At 42.1% G+C, this 13,875-nt stretch overlaps 7 protein-coding genes across 7 annotated transcripts; 5 read left to right on the forward strand and 2 right to left on the reverse strand.

Moving 5' to 3' along the window:
• Positions 1–430: 430 nt before the first annotated feature.
• On the reverse strand, positions 431–2,129 carry TOT_020000029 (histone; the record flags this gene model as incomplete). The annotated part of the gene is made up of 3 exons (XM_009691764.1): positions 431–1,303; positions 1,670–1,871; positions 2,038–2,129. The coding sequence occupies 3 exons, from the start codon at positions 2,127–2,129 to the stop codon at positions 431–433; spliced, it is 1,167 nt and encodes a 388-aa protein (XP_009690059.1).
• A 318-nt stretch (positions 2,130–2,447) lies between these two features.
• Positions 2,448–3,345, forward strand: TOT_020000030 (cytochrome Coxidase subunit; the record flags this gene model as incomplete). The annotated part of the gene is made up of 3 exons (XM_009691765.1): positions 2,448–2,740; positions 2,800–3,083; positions 3,245–3,345. The coding sequence occupies 3 exons, from the start codon at positions 2,448–2,450 to the stop codon at positions 3,343–3,345; spliced, it is 678 nt and encodes a 225-aa protein (XP_009690060.1).
• A 269-nt stretch (positions 3,346–3,614) lies between these two features.
• TOT_020000031 (aspartate aminotransferase, cytoplasmic) lies at positions 3,615–5,072 on the forward strand (the record flags this gene model as incomplete). The annotated part of the gene is made up of 4 exons (XM_009691766.1): positions 3,615–3,760; positions 3,811–4,054; positions 4,199–4,615; positions 4,647–5,072. 4 exons carry the CDS (start codon positions 3,615–3,617, stop codon positions 5,070–5,072), a joined length of 1,233 nt encoding a protein of 410 aa, XP_009690061.1.
• A 101-nt stretch (positions 5,073–5,173) lies between these two features.
• Positions 5,174–6,024, forward strand: TOT_020000032 (uncharacterized protein; the record flags this gene model as incomplete). Its single annotated transcript, XM_009691767.1, has 2 exons — positions 5,174–5,633; positions 5,693–6,024. 2 exons carry the CDS (start codon positions 5,174–5,176, stop codon positions 6,022–6,024), a joined length of 792 nt encoding a protein of 263 aa, XP_009690062.1.
• Positions 6,025–6,186: 162 nt separating this feature from the next.
• On the reverse strand, positions 6,187–6,901 carry TOT_020000033 (putative peptidyl-prolyl cis-trans isomerase taCyP; the record flags this gene model as incomplete). Its single annotated transcript, XM_009691768.1, has 3 exons — positions 6,187–6,377; positions 6,407–6,524; positions 6,584–6,901. 3 exons carry the CDS (start codon positions 6,899–6,901, stop codon positions 6,187–6,189), a joined length of 627 nt encoding a protein of 208 aa, XP_009690063.1.
• A 573-nt stretch (positions 6,902–7,474) lies between these two features.
• TOT_020000034 (uncharacterized protein) lies at positions 7,475–8,055 on the forward strand (the record flags this gene model as incomplete). The annotated part of the gene is made up of 4 exons (XM_009691769.1): positions 7,475–7,545; positions 7,619–7,794; positions 7,849–7,929; positions 8,021–8,055. The coding sequence occupies 4 exons, from the start codon at positions 7,475–7,477 to the stop codon at positions 8,053–8,055; spliced, it is 363 nt and encodes a 120-aa protein (XP_009690064.1).
• A 424-nt stretch (positions 8,056–8,479) lies between these two features.
• TOT_020000035 (conserved hypothetical protein) lies at positions 8,480–13,823 on the forward strand (the record flags this gene model as incomplete). Its single annotated transcript, XM_009691770.1, has 7 exons — positions 8,480–8,642; positions 8,675–8,707; positions 8,823–9,116; positions 9,158–9,352; positions 9,599–9,726; positions 9,967–11,497; positions 11,578–13,823. The coding sequence occupies 7 exons, from the start codon at positions 8,480–8,482 to the stop codon at positions 13,821–13,823; spliced, it is 4,590 nt and encodes a 1,529-aa protein (XP_009690065.1).
• Between the last annotated feature and the right edge of the window lie 52 nt (positions 13,824–13,875).

Raw genomic sequence — 13,875 nt, forward strand, 5'->3', positions numbered from 1 at the left:
CTTATTTCATATATATCTGTCATGGTGTTCTTATTCTTGTGTGGTTGGCCATAATTATCCATATTTTCCAGTTAAACCTTTCTACAATCCTTAGATTCTATTTTATATTTAAATATTAGCTTTTATTCCTTCCTACTTTTCCCTTTATACTTTACACATCTAACTCTTAAGGTTTACTTTTTTGAATTGTTCACCACACCCTTTTTTCCTCCTTTTCATTCTTCACACCACTATTTTTTTAATGTATTTACATCTAACCTATCATTTTACAATCTTAAATATCTAAATTTACTACCGTTCAGTACAAATTCCTGTTTATTTATATGTGTACATATTTATACAAAATTTCCGTTTGTTCATTGCACAAACTGTTTACCGTCTTTACTTGACACTCAAAGCCGCAGTCCCTTCACAAAAGTCTATGGTATCTCTAGTTTATGTTCGTGAACTCGTAGTTCTGCCTTCCTCGGCAGAACCTTGCCAGCCTCATGTCATCCACTCTCAGCGTTATTCTCTTCGCGTGGTACGAGCACGCAGTCGATATTTCCAGCAGCCTTATTATCTCGTCTTCCGTTGCCACCTGCAGTGCCGCCAGTGCCTCCACTGTGAACTTAATTTGCCCCTCTCCTTTGAACCATCCTTGTGCTATTTCTCTCACTATTCTTGCGAAAATTGACCTCGGTATCAGCATCTGCGTGCTTTCTTGGTATGCTCTTATCTCTCTTTCTATTCTCGTCAGTCCTATTCTTCCTCTTTTCGATTTGGACTTTTTGTGTTTTGCGAAACTGTATCCTTTCGGTATTTTTACTTCTTCCTTGTCCATGTACACTCCGTCCACTTTCTTTGGCAACATTTTGTTTACTCTAAATTTCATTATTGCGTCCATTGCTTCTGAATTTGTCAAATTTCCCTTTGCATACTGTGATATTACTGCAGCTGGTGTCATATATTTCCTTTTTGATGGCTGCGTTCCTCCGCTCGTTGACATTGGTCTCTTTTCTCCTCTTGTGAGTTCTCGTCCTGTTGCCAGTTTTTCTCTTTCCTTTTCTGGCCTACTTCTGATTATTCTTGGCCTCGGAACTTCGAATTCTTTCGATACCACATTCTCTCTCGAACTTACTGATCCTCCTTCGCCCACACGTGACGAACGTTCTGTTGTTATTGTTGACACTTTATCAAATGATTCGGTCCTAGCAACTTCCCTCGTCTCCGTTGTTAGTCTCTCTTTAGGTTCTGATACAATTTCCACTTCTTCATCTTCATCCTCTTTGTCCTCTTCCTCATCCACCTCTTTCTCTTCCTTCTCAGGATCTTTATTAATTATCGTTTCCTCATCTTCATCATCTTCTTCTTCCTCTTCCTCAGGCTTCTCTTCCGATCTTTTTCCCTCATCTTGTTCTGATACTGTTTTAGCACGTTCAGATTCGGAAGCATCCTCTTCTTCTATCGATATTTCTTGTGGCTCCTGCTCTTCTCTGGTTTCTGAAACTTCTCTTTCAGCTTCCTGATTCTCTGGGACCGTCTCTGGTTCTTCCTCTTCGGGGTGTTCGAGTGCATCTTTAAATTCTAGATCAACTTCCTGATCCTCTTCTTCTTCTGACAGCTCCGACGACACTTCAACGACTGAAGGCATTCGCGTCGATGGGTGAGGCGAGTTATCACTCGGCACACCTCTTCCAAATTCCACTCTGAAATTTTCAAAATCGTAGTCATAGTCGCTCGGTGTTAAGTCGTTTCTTGCTGGAAGGTTGACGTGAAAGTTTGCGAACTGGTCTGCATTCGGGGTTATTGAGGACTCGTTGCTATCATTTTCTGTTCGAAATGGCTGAGTTTCCTCCGCGTCGGACTCTATATCTGGTGATCTATCACCCCTAAGGAATACATCATTAATTTAAAGGCACATATGTTAAATAAATAGTTTATATAATGTCTAATCTTACAAACATTTTCAAAGGTTCTACACATTTACTTGTAACCTTTAAATATCTTCAAATATTTTATAATTTAAGTATTTTACAACCGATATACATATATTACACGATTAATTCTGAGAATTGAATATATATTATGGTTATTTCTACCATCCCCATTAATGCACAGGCAATTTCACATTTTCTTTCATTCATCATTCTTTTAAATCATCCTATTTACCAATTTAGCGTTGTGTTTCTTTAACTATTTATTTCTTCATGTGTGGAGTTTTTTGAAACTTTCTTTGCCTTTATAATTCTGTATTCTATTTTTGTGTTTTTATTTTTAATATAACATCATTCACTTTCAAATTCGATATGGCATCAAAATCTTTATATCGCACACTCAACAATTCCTTATTTTCTATAAGTAATTTAAGTTTTTTTTCTAATTATAAATTTTTATTAAACTCACGACGTGGTTATATACATTTCCAAAGAACCAGGCAACATGAGTTTGAATTACCGCTGGACACAATGCCTAAAGATATAGACACATTGATGAAATCGGATCCACAAAAGATGGATTATTTTGGAAGTTATTGGTATTGGAGGATTCGCGGAGAATCCACTCTCATGGATACGGATTCTCTTCCACAAAAATCTTACAAACAGTTGGCCAGGGACTTGGGAATGCAAGTTGTGTCAGAACCCTCTGAACACATGTTAGGTTTACTAGAGCTTTACGAGTATCTAAAAACCTCTCCGTTTGTTGGTCCTTTTGGAACCATCAAGAACCCAGTACTTGTGCCTAGCGTCATGACCGAAAGGTATAGATCATACAATAGCTACCATACATTAAAAATAGATGCAACTGATAATTCTTTAGGGTCGTCGGATGCACAGGGGGGAGTGGAGAACACGAACACGTCCCTCTATGGTTTAGGTGCAGAGAGGGATTTTTATACAGATGTGGAGAGTGCGATCAAATATTTATGCTCGTGAGGGTTCTGTACTCTCTTCCGGACGGAGAAGATCCCTTCCCAGCAGACCCGGATGTGGACGACGTTTTCGATAACGACATTATCGCCAAGGGCCAGTTTAAATGGAATACTGGAGACTATGTCAAGTGGCCAGTAGGGAATGCTACCTATAAGCAGCTCTTCTTGCAAGGTTGGTTTATGTTTTTTATTTCACATTATTTATTTCCGATGTGTAAGGTCGGGACACATTTGATACCATCAAATTTATATGTAAAAATGTATATATATCTTTATAGTGTGTTTTAGTTTGTTTATTACACTTCCTTTGTTTAATTTTAACTAATTATTCAGGCAAATGGGGAAACCCTGTACCGGAATCCTATGAACCGGATACTAGAGACACCGTTGATATGCAACCATTACATAAGCACAAAAAATATACACAGCTTTAATAAATCGACATATTTTATTAAATTCGTACCTTTTGTGGCTATGAGTTATTATCTGGTTGTCTTGTGCTCGTTAGGCACACCTTGCGCAGTTTAGCGTTTGCCTGAAATTTGGATATTTATTGTGGAATCCCTAAATTTGGGACTTCTTTGATCATATTTGATTACAGATAGTGTGTAAAATTTGTTTCTTTTGTACATAATCTCTTTTTTTAATTTCCCGCTTGAAACCTTGAGCTTTGAATTATTTTCGAAATCTGGAATAATTACCAATGCAATTTTTCGATGATTTGCCTTTCCGTCCTCTGGACCTAAATTTCGGTCCAGCAATGCTTGCTAAGGAGGACAAGCATCCCGACAAACTTGATTTATCACTGGGTGTTTATCGTTCAGCTGAGGGGGAGCCCTTTATGTTCGAGTAAGACTATATTTATCACTAGAAACACCCGGATTTTCATTATTTTTTAGTGTGGTTAAGGAGGTGAGGGCTCAAATAGCCGGCAACCCAAATCAGTTGGAGGAATATCTTTCCCTACTTGGAAACACACAATTATCTCAGGCTTCTAGGGACTTGTTGTTCAAGTGCAAGGACACCGACGAGGAAGAGTATAAAAAGCTATGTGAACGTATATGCTCAATACACGCCGCTTCAGCAACCAACGGAATATTTATAGGACTGTTGTTCCTGAAGTTTAACATAAAGGACGCCAATGTACGTTTACATAGGTTTATTTATTTGAAATGTCAATGACTATGTGTTGCACATGTCCGCGGATATTTTATAAACTCATGTGTATTTATTTTAACACCCTTACATCGTGTGTATATATTCATTTAAACCCTCACATATTTTTAGAGAGCCTTTACCAGTAGGCCTTGCTGGGTTGGATATCCGACCATAGTCGACAACACTCGTCTTGAGTATGGTGAATATCCGTACCTGAATAAGGACTCAACCTTGGACATGGAAGGAATGCTTAGTTACTTCGAGACTCTACGCAGGGGCGACATACTACTCCTTCAGGTTTCCGCACACAACCCCTGTGGAGTTGACCCGACAAAGGAGCAGTGGAATCAAATAGCCCAGGTGGTGAAAAGGAAGGAGCTCATACCCTTCCTAGATATAGCCTACCAGGGCTACGCTTCCGGCGACTTGGAGGAGGACTCGTACGCCGTACGTCTTTTTGCGACCATGGGCGTTGACTTCTTCGTCGCCCACTCCTTTTCAAAGATGATGACAGTGTACGCCGGCAGAGTGGGCTGCCTCCACCTCGTACGTTCACCATACTTTAACGCTTTTTCAGGTCATGCACAGGAACGATCTGGCTCTTAGGGAGAAGGTGCTGTCCAATCTCAGACACATATGTAGAGGGGTTCACGGCACTCCAGTTCGTCTCTACTCTGAGGTTGTGCACAAGATTGTGACTACGCCTTCGCTTAAGGAGCGGTGGCTTGTGGAACTAGGCAAGGCCTACAACCGCGTAAAGAGCGCCAGAGTCCATCTTTACAACAAACTGATAGAGCACAAGGTCGTTGGCAACTGGGACCACGTTTACAACCAGAAGGGCATGTTCTGTTACCTGAACATACCCGAGCACAAGGTCGACTTGCTCAGGACGCGCCACCATATATACCTTATATCCAACTCTCGCCTATGTGTGGCTCAGCTGAACGAAAAAAGAGCCGAAAGAGTCGCTCTCGCCCTTAAGGACGTTCTTGAGAACGAATAAACCTTAATTTGTTCCCTCTTATATCTACTGGATTCTACACATTGGGCATTTCCCAATTTTAGCCTCAATTTTTTTATTTTTTTCTTCATTTCTACTTATCCATGTATTATAAAAGGGTTCTGAAGCGGAATCACTGGAATATTTTAAAAAATGAGCTCGTAAATTTGTTTTCCCAGAATAGTCGGGACACCAGTGTTACTTTGGACGTTTTGGACTGGCCGGCCTTCGTTCAGAAGGAACACCTTCTCGACAAGGGCCTGGTTCCAGGTCTCATCTCTGGCTTCGGCCCCTTGCGTAAAATCTGCATCAAAACCTCCCTTGTTCATCCCCTGGCCTTCGATGAACAGTTCGGCCATTTGAGCTACCTTTTCACAGGAAGGTTGTACAATCTCAATTACAAAGGAACCATTGAGAAGTGTGTAATATCTAACGTTCAATGCGATCCCCTCGAGAAGTCAGTTTACTTCATTAGGTTCAAGAGGCATGTGGAGGGTCAGATTTCTGAGGTCAATATTCCCTGCACACTTGTCGGCTTAATGGCTTCTCCCGCCTATTTAAAAGGTAACATTCATATTTTTACTAAATTTTTGATTTTCTCCACGTTTACTATTATTTTTCAGGTTATCATGTTGAGCTCATGATGCCTACCATTAAGTGTGAAGTTGCTGGCTCTTACGTTCCTCCTCCCTTTCAAATAGACGTTTCCAAGCTCGATTACGAGCATCCTTTCAGGTCGATTTACTTGAAGGACATTGAACACCTTCTTCCCCTGGACGAAAGTGTTCTCTTTCACCGTGACTACGACTTGGCTTCTCAGGAGGTAGTCTGCACTTATCTTCCTGGCACTTTGCCTGAGCAGCCCCTTCCTCCTGACTACGTTGACCCCAATTTCTTAAATAAGAAGGGCACTCGGATTCACTTAACACACAAAGGCTTTTGGCCCAAACAGTGATTTTTCAATATATGTTTAAGCACACTCATATTATTTTACTCATTTATTCGCACTTACTAATTTCTTTTATCTCAGCATGATATTACCTATTTACACACATTATTTACTTTTATGAACATATTAATTTCTGTTAAATGGAAACACTTTTGACCTAGTTATTTTCTAAAGTTCCTCTACTTTACAGGACTTTATCAGCGTCGTCTTCCTGGGCATTCCTGCTTGTGACCCTGTTGCTTCAATTGCTTGAAGCACGTACTCTCCCTCTACCAGCTCTCCGAAAACAACGTGATGTCCGTTCAGCCAGCTTGTCGCCACTGTTGTGATATAAAACTGAGATCCGTTGGTGTTTGGGCCTGATTCACTGTTATTCTTCTCAACTAACCTCTGTTTGCCATTGCGATCACGTGTCTCTTGTGTAAGGCTGTGAAGTTTTCATCTTCGAATGATTCTCCGTAAATGCTCAGGGAGCCCGTTCCGTTTTTGTTGACGATATCTCCCCCCTGATGATATTCGTTTAATTGCAAGATTCAATCGATTTTTCCCACTAACTATAACATACCTGGACCATAAAGTTGGGGATGATTCTGTGGAACGGCACATTTACGTATGAATATGATTTTCCTTCGATCTCGGTGCCCGTACAGAATGCCAGGAAGTTCTTCACGGTTTTTGGGACCAAATCTCCGTACATTCCCAGGACCAAGGTTTCCTGTGGGTTGTTATCCGTCTGAACTCCGAGGTGTACATGATGGGTTATCTTGTGAGTGGCTTCTGGCTGTGGTACTTGTGGTACTTCCTCATATTTCGATTCGGCTGAAAAGACAAAAAAGAATGCTAATAAATGAAAATAGGTAAACTTAACTCCAACTTTTTTCATTTATACAACAACAACGTGAAGATTTAATTATAGATAAGTAAATATATTTCTATGGACCACATAAAATATGAGGGTGTAAACGAGTCAAATTTTTTATTAATTGATAGCTATGAGTATGAATTGTACAGAATTATTATTTTTAATAAATAACACACATAACTTAATTGTGATAATGGATTAAATCTTTTAAATTATCGTTTTATAACATCTGATACCCTAAAAACACACATATACCATTCCAATTCAATACAAAACACATAGTAAAAACATACAATTATTGAAAATACCCATATATCTATTATACTTATTTATTTCACTGACTTAAATATGTGTATATATCCATCAATCATATATGGTATAAGAATCTTATATTAATATCATCATCAGAAAGTATGCGTCGTTTGTTTCAAGTCCAAATTCAATTATACATAATATTTAATTTATACTTACTTTTACGTTGTATGTGTACCCCATCCCTTCCTTTCTGTGATTACAACACTATTATTAGCATCACATTTAATTGATCTGCATAAAAAAGTTTGGAATACTTTGTTGCAACAGATATCGATAAAAATGGATACCCAGTTTGACCAAATTGGAAAACAATTTGCTAATATGTACTACACCTTTATGGAGTCTGATAGGTAACTAATATGTTTCATTGATTACTAATCAGTATTCTCAAAAATAACGAATCGTCTGATATATTACGTATAGGAAGTCTTTGGCTCAGTTCTATACAAATGATAGTATGATGACTTTTGAGCAGAACCAATTTAAGGGACAGACTCAGATTTTGGAAAAGATAATGTCACTTCCCCCTTCTAAGCATACATTAGTAACTTGTGATTGCCAACCTTCGCCGAATAACGGAATTGTTGCTTGTATTACAGGTATTTAAATACATTTTACCTATCACTCATATCGCTCACACGTATTTCGTATAGGTGATGTATCTCTCGATAGCAATCGTCCTATGAAGTTTTCTCATGTTTTTCAGCTATTTCCTAACGGCAATAGTTACTTTGGTATGTATACTTATGTTTAGATCAATACACGTTTTTGCCTCTATCTTCTTAATATATTTTAATATATACGCAACATTAATTTACTTTTTAGTGTTGAACGACATTTTCCGTTTGTGTATCGGCTAAATCTTACAAATTTGCTTCTACAATTATACCATTACAATTAATATTCTAGTAAAATCACGAATCTACACATTTTTTATATTATCTCCCATTTGTTTTACAAAAAATATCTTGTTATACTCTCATATAGTGGTTTTAGCTCAATTAAATATTGTTTCTCATTTTTTGGGTGGGGAGGACATTTACACATTCTTTTGATGTGCATTGGCATAATTCGGTTTATTTTGTGTATAATAGACGACAATCGGTCATATTTAATTCAAATATCACTAGTGTACAATATAATAACTTTTATTAAACCGTGTATTTTAGTTTCAACAATTTTGTCTAATTTGTAATTAAAATCAACATGAATGCTTACACATTTTAATTGTTTCACTCAAAAATAGAGTTTGATAAGTTTTAATTATATTCTGTAAATTATAGAATGAAAATACACAAATTTAAGCCTATTGTTTATATTTTGTCTATTTGCATCTTCTTAATCGGAAAATCTTTCAACACATTCACAAAAGCTGCTCCGATTAATCATAACGTTTTTGAATTATTTCAGAATATAGACAAGGAATCGAATCTCACAGCTAATACTAGTACGTTTCCCAATGTTAACATTCTTTTATAGATAAGGTCGTTTTCAAGTTACTTCTCAATCCAGGTAAGCTCATTTTGAAGATTCACACACACAAACTTATTATCTGTTCATAGATATTTTTACATATATTTTAAAATTTTATATTCCTTCATGTTTGATTAATTCAATTTTCGATTAGTGGATGACGATGACAATCTTCTTAATTTTCATCTAAAGTTAAAGTCGACTCTTTGGCTTACTTCCGACGAGTTTACCGCTCTGAAGAATTATTTGAGCGATACTGATCTTTCAAACGCCCTGAAGATAATCCGACGAAAGTTTTTCAGAAGATACCATTCCAAAGAAATAACTAATGATAACTTAAAGTATAGGCTCTTGAGCGCCCTGGCCTTTACTTCCATACAGGGCCAGGTACATTTACTTAGGAACCGCCTCAACGACACTCACCCTGAGCTCCTACTTCTAGTTTCAGGTACGCTTGTGATTTATTCCTCTTTTAACAAATTATTTTAGGGTACAAGACTAGTCACAGAGACCCTAATGAATGGAAGCCTTTGACGTCAACTTCCGAAGACTTCATGTTTTTCGTCGAGAATGGGCCTGGGAAAACTACTTCGACTCCTGCGGTGACTGTTTCTTCTGAATACGATAAGAATTACTATGACAAAATTCTCTTTAGCGGAATCAAGCACCTGGGTATTACTTCAGGTGCACCTGCTACATCTAATGAACAAACGAAACCTTTACCGGAGCCGGTTAAAGAACCGCAACAATCTGTTCCTACAAAAGAAACCGGTTCCACCAGTCCTGACAACAACCAGAATGACTTAATAGACCTCAATTCTCGGGCTTCTAATCCCCCAAAAGTCAACGAGAACCCATTCGAATCTCCTAAGAGAACTCCAACGGAATGGCCTAGTCAACCGAATCATGAGCAACCTTCAACTTCTCAAGGCCATGTTCCCCGAGTTCCACAGGAGAAAGCTCCTCCAGTTAATCAGGAGCCTCAAGCTAACAAATCCGAAGATGATAATGAGCTCAAAATACCTGATCAGCCTAGCGAGAGTGCTACACAAGAGCCAGTGTCTGTAACCAGTGAATCCGTCAATGAATCAGGTGATGAGGTATCTAGGAGAGGCCGGAAGCGCAGGTCAAACGAGTTGTCTCCAGAGGCTTACTCACCGGATGACGTCAGAATGCATAGTGTGTTTAAGTCAACTAGGTCAAGTGATGTACCTAGACCGAGACCAGCAGTGAATCCCCCGCAACCAATCAATCCACCTCAACCAACTCCACAAGTTGACAACAACGTTGTTGACAAGGATAATCCTGTTCCTACTGAGGAGGTTAAGTCTAATCAAGCTACTGAACCTAATCAACCAACGGCACCTGAAACCGTGGAGAATCCGGAGACTAGTGAAACACCGAGGCAACCTCAAACTACACAACTGCCGACACCGAATGACCAACCCAAACCGCAGCAACCAACTCAAAACGTCCAGGAAGTTCAGCCTACTGAAAACTATAGGACGCCTCCCACTGAAATGGTTCATCCTGTTGAATCTGATGAGGGTGCTGAGTCCAACAAGCCTGCAGAAGCAAGCGGAAAGGGCCAACCCGAGGCTACTTGGCAACAATCTCAACCAGTCAATCCCCCGCAACCGGTGAATCCACCTCAACAGGAACAACCTGCACCGGTTGACAACAACGTTGTTGACAAAGATAATCCTGTTCCTACCGAGGAAGTTAAGTCTAATGAGCAAACTGAGTCTAATCAGACGAAGGCTCCAGAGGTTGAAACTTCAACGCCTGAGCAAGTCTCGTCTTCACCTGGTAACAACGCCTTAACCAGCGATACTTTGAGCAATGTTAGGAAAGGGGACAACTCCGATCTCAAGACCACTTTCTCTTTGGGAGGCAGTGAAGACGCTGCCAACAAACCCAAATTTTACCAGAAGGCTGATCAGGACCAAAGCTCAGAATCGTCAGAGTCGAGTGATTCTGACGAGGAACTGGGAGAAAACGAGACCACTGCTGGCAAAACCAAAGAGGAGTTACTTGAGGAGCTTCGCAAGCGCTATTCTGAGTACAACGAAACTGATCTCATGAATAAGTTTGAGAAAGTCGACATGGAGGACATTGCAAAGGACTTTAAGTCTCCGCTCACCATAACTATGAAGATCGACTTTTTATCAAGTGACAAGAGGATTTCAGTCCCAGTGGTCACCACTGCCAAGTTGCTTCTTCCCGAGCAAATTTTCACCATGTGCGTCAGGGAGGAGCTCACTCAGCAGTGTGCTTTTGAGTTGAAGGATAGGCTAATGGCCAGGTTCGAGGACACCAGCGCCGAGGCTTTCAAATGGGGACGTTTAGTCTCTCTTTTGCAGACTCTGGCCTTTCAGAACGACGTTTTTGTCGAGAAATATGTGATGAACAATGGGCAGGAGTCCCTGATTGAACTTGCTAAGCCATCCTTCGTGCTTCCCATGAAGACTCTCAATTTCTTGAGTCAGCTTACTGGAAAGGCCTCAAGTTCAGACAATCAGGCCTTCATCTCATTTGACTTGCTGCCCGGCCCTTTGAACATACCGTTGGGCTCAGTTGCATCTGATTTGGGGCAAAACTACGGTGTTCACGCACAGCTGTCCCGCTTTATAGACATGTATACCGATTTTGAAGTGACTCACTCACTTTTCGACCTGCCAAATAGGAAGCGCGTGTTCAAAAAGGCTGTCAGTCCAAGGGTCAGGAAAACTAGGGGCGAGAGCAATAAGGTTTATACTATGGAAGAGCTTCTGTCAATGAACGTCGACACCAAGGATTTGAGCAACGACATCCACTTTATTCTTTCAAGTAACTTTTCACCCATTTTAAAATTAGTTAACTTTAATTACATAGATATTTTTACTGGAAACCACTATAATATTTTATAGGCTATGAAAAGGCGCTTTACTCTGTGCCCAAGAGGCTTAGTGGCTACAAGTTGCTTTGGGAGACCGTTGACAAGTATCCTGAACTTCAGAGGATCTGGATCGAGGCTCTGACTCTCATGAAGTTGATGGACAAGAAGGACAACCTGCGCAACTTTTTGGCGAACCACACCTTCAAGTACCAGGAGCTGAAGGACCTGTTCGAGATCACCTACGGCATCATTGCTGCTGACAACTACGACTCCGTCAGGGACTTTTACGAAAGCGTCGGCATCACTCAGAGGGACGTGGACACCAACCTGGCACGCGTCAAGAGCCTGTTTTTCGCCAAGACCGGGTCGAACGTCACCCGGCTTCCTCCCATGCTCAAGCCCATGCATAAGAACTGCCTGGTCAAGAACATGATCACTTCGCTCACTTCCAACGACGTCATTGAGCGCATGCAGGTAATGTACGTTCAGTGGATAAACGAGTACAAGAACGCTACTGACGGCAACTACGACTTGGCCTTCTTGTGCGCCGGCTCTGCCGTTTTACTGCAGCATTGGCACTACTTCCAGCTCGACCAGGGCTACTATGACCCTCCCGTCCCCTTCATCACTCTCATCACCTCCTTTTCCCGGCTCGCTCAGGGCAAGTACAAGAACCCTGAGCGGAAGAAGGAGATCAAGTCCCTGATTAACTCCAAGGCTGCCAAGCGCTGCCGCAAGTACATAAACGCCGCCGGCATTGTTGCCACCTCGCCTTACAAAACTGCCACCATCAACTTAACTCCCAAGTCTCTGCTCGGCGCCATTGGCAACGCTCTTGACGTGAGCATGGACTCTCCTCCTCTGGAGATCGCCTACGCCATGAAGGACTACTTCAAGGCCGAGTTGGGCAAGGGTCGGTACGGCAACTCCCTTGGCATTTGCATGGGACTGCAGCTCCTCCACAGGCTCAACACCTGCTTATCTGTCGAGAGGTCCAACGACTTCTCCGTCTATATGCACGGGCTTCTTACGATGGACACCCGGCTCATTTTGGAGCGCTTCACTGAGATCGAGTCCAACGGCAAAAACATAAACAAGAACCACCAGTTCTTAAAGTTCGCCTGCACTCCCGACAATCCTACTGTTCATGAGGCCATGACTAAGCTCATGCCTCTCATTTCCACTCAATCGCACCTTGACCTCATGGACGAGCTGGTTCGGCGTGAAATGCTCAGTCCCGACCTTACTCCTGAGGGCCTCCTCGCCACCAACGAGGACACTTTGAACAAGGACGTCGTCAACCTCGAGGACGACACCACCACGCTGCTGGAGACCTTTGAGGACACCAGTCCCAGGTCTCTGCTTGAAATCGCAGACGAGGTCTCCTACGGCCTCGAGGACGACGACTCTGGAGCTGACGGAACTGACTCTTCTTTCGTTCAGCAGGGCGAGGCTCGTGGCGAGTACTCCTTCGAGCTCGAGTCTGTGGGCCTGCCTGACTTCGACTCCATGGACTCCCTGTACAGGAAGCTGTTCTCTCCCTCCGCGGCCAGCTTCATTCCCCGTTCTCTGAACCACAAGGTCTTCTCTCAGCTGTTCAGTCCTCACCACGGCCTCGGCTACGCTTCCGCTGGCCTCGGCGGCTCTCTCGACGACGACCTCGCCCTCATAACCTTTGACATCCGGATGATGCCCTCCGATGCCACTGACGAGCTCGTCTCTCTCGATGTCCCCTTTTCCTTCCATGAGAAGGAGCTCGACCTCATCGAGTCTCTCGAGTCCACTGCTCTTCTTCGTCTTCTTCTCTATAGGATTAAGAAGCGGATCGACTCTCTCGAGTTCGACCTGAAGCACGAGCAGCTAAAGAGGCACGCTCTCGAGCTTGCCAAGGCTCGTAACGTAGAGCACATCAGCATTCCTGTTCACGAGATGGTCGCCAAGGGCAATGTCGACCTAAACACTTACCGTGGCCTTCTCCGCGTCCTTGAGTCCATGCCTGAGGACGGCTTCTACTTCGAGGACGAGGGGCTTGCTGTTCCCAGCGAGCGTGTCGGCCGCCTTGCCGCCAAGCGCATTTCCAAGAGCCTTTATCGTAACAGGAAGCGCAGGTCTTCCAGGAAATCTTCCGGCGGCCACTCTCGCGGCTTCGACGAGCCCGTCCTGATTCTTCAGGTAATCGACCCTGTCGACGACACTGACATAAACGAGCTCACCATGCCTCATGAGCACGTCAAGAAGCACGACAAGCTGTTTTACGAGAAGATGACTGAGCTATAGGTTTCCGTCTGTAATGTCTACCTTCTGTGACATAGTTTTTATTGTAAAATAC

Source organism: Theileria orientalis, chromosome 2, assembly GCF_000740895.1.
Source record: "Theileria orientalis strain Shintoku DNA, chromosome 2, complete genome".
NCBI lineage: Eukaryota > Apicomplexa > Aconoidasida > Piroplasmida > Theileriidae > Theileria > Theileria orientalis.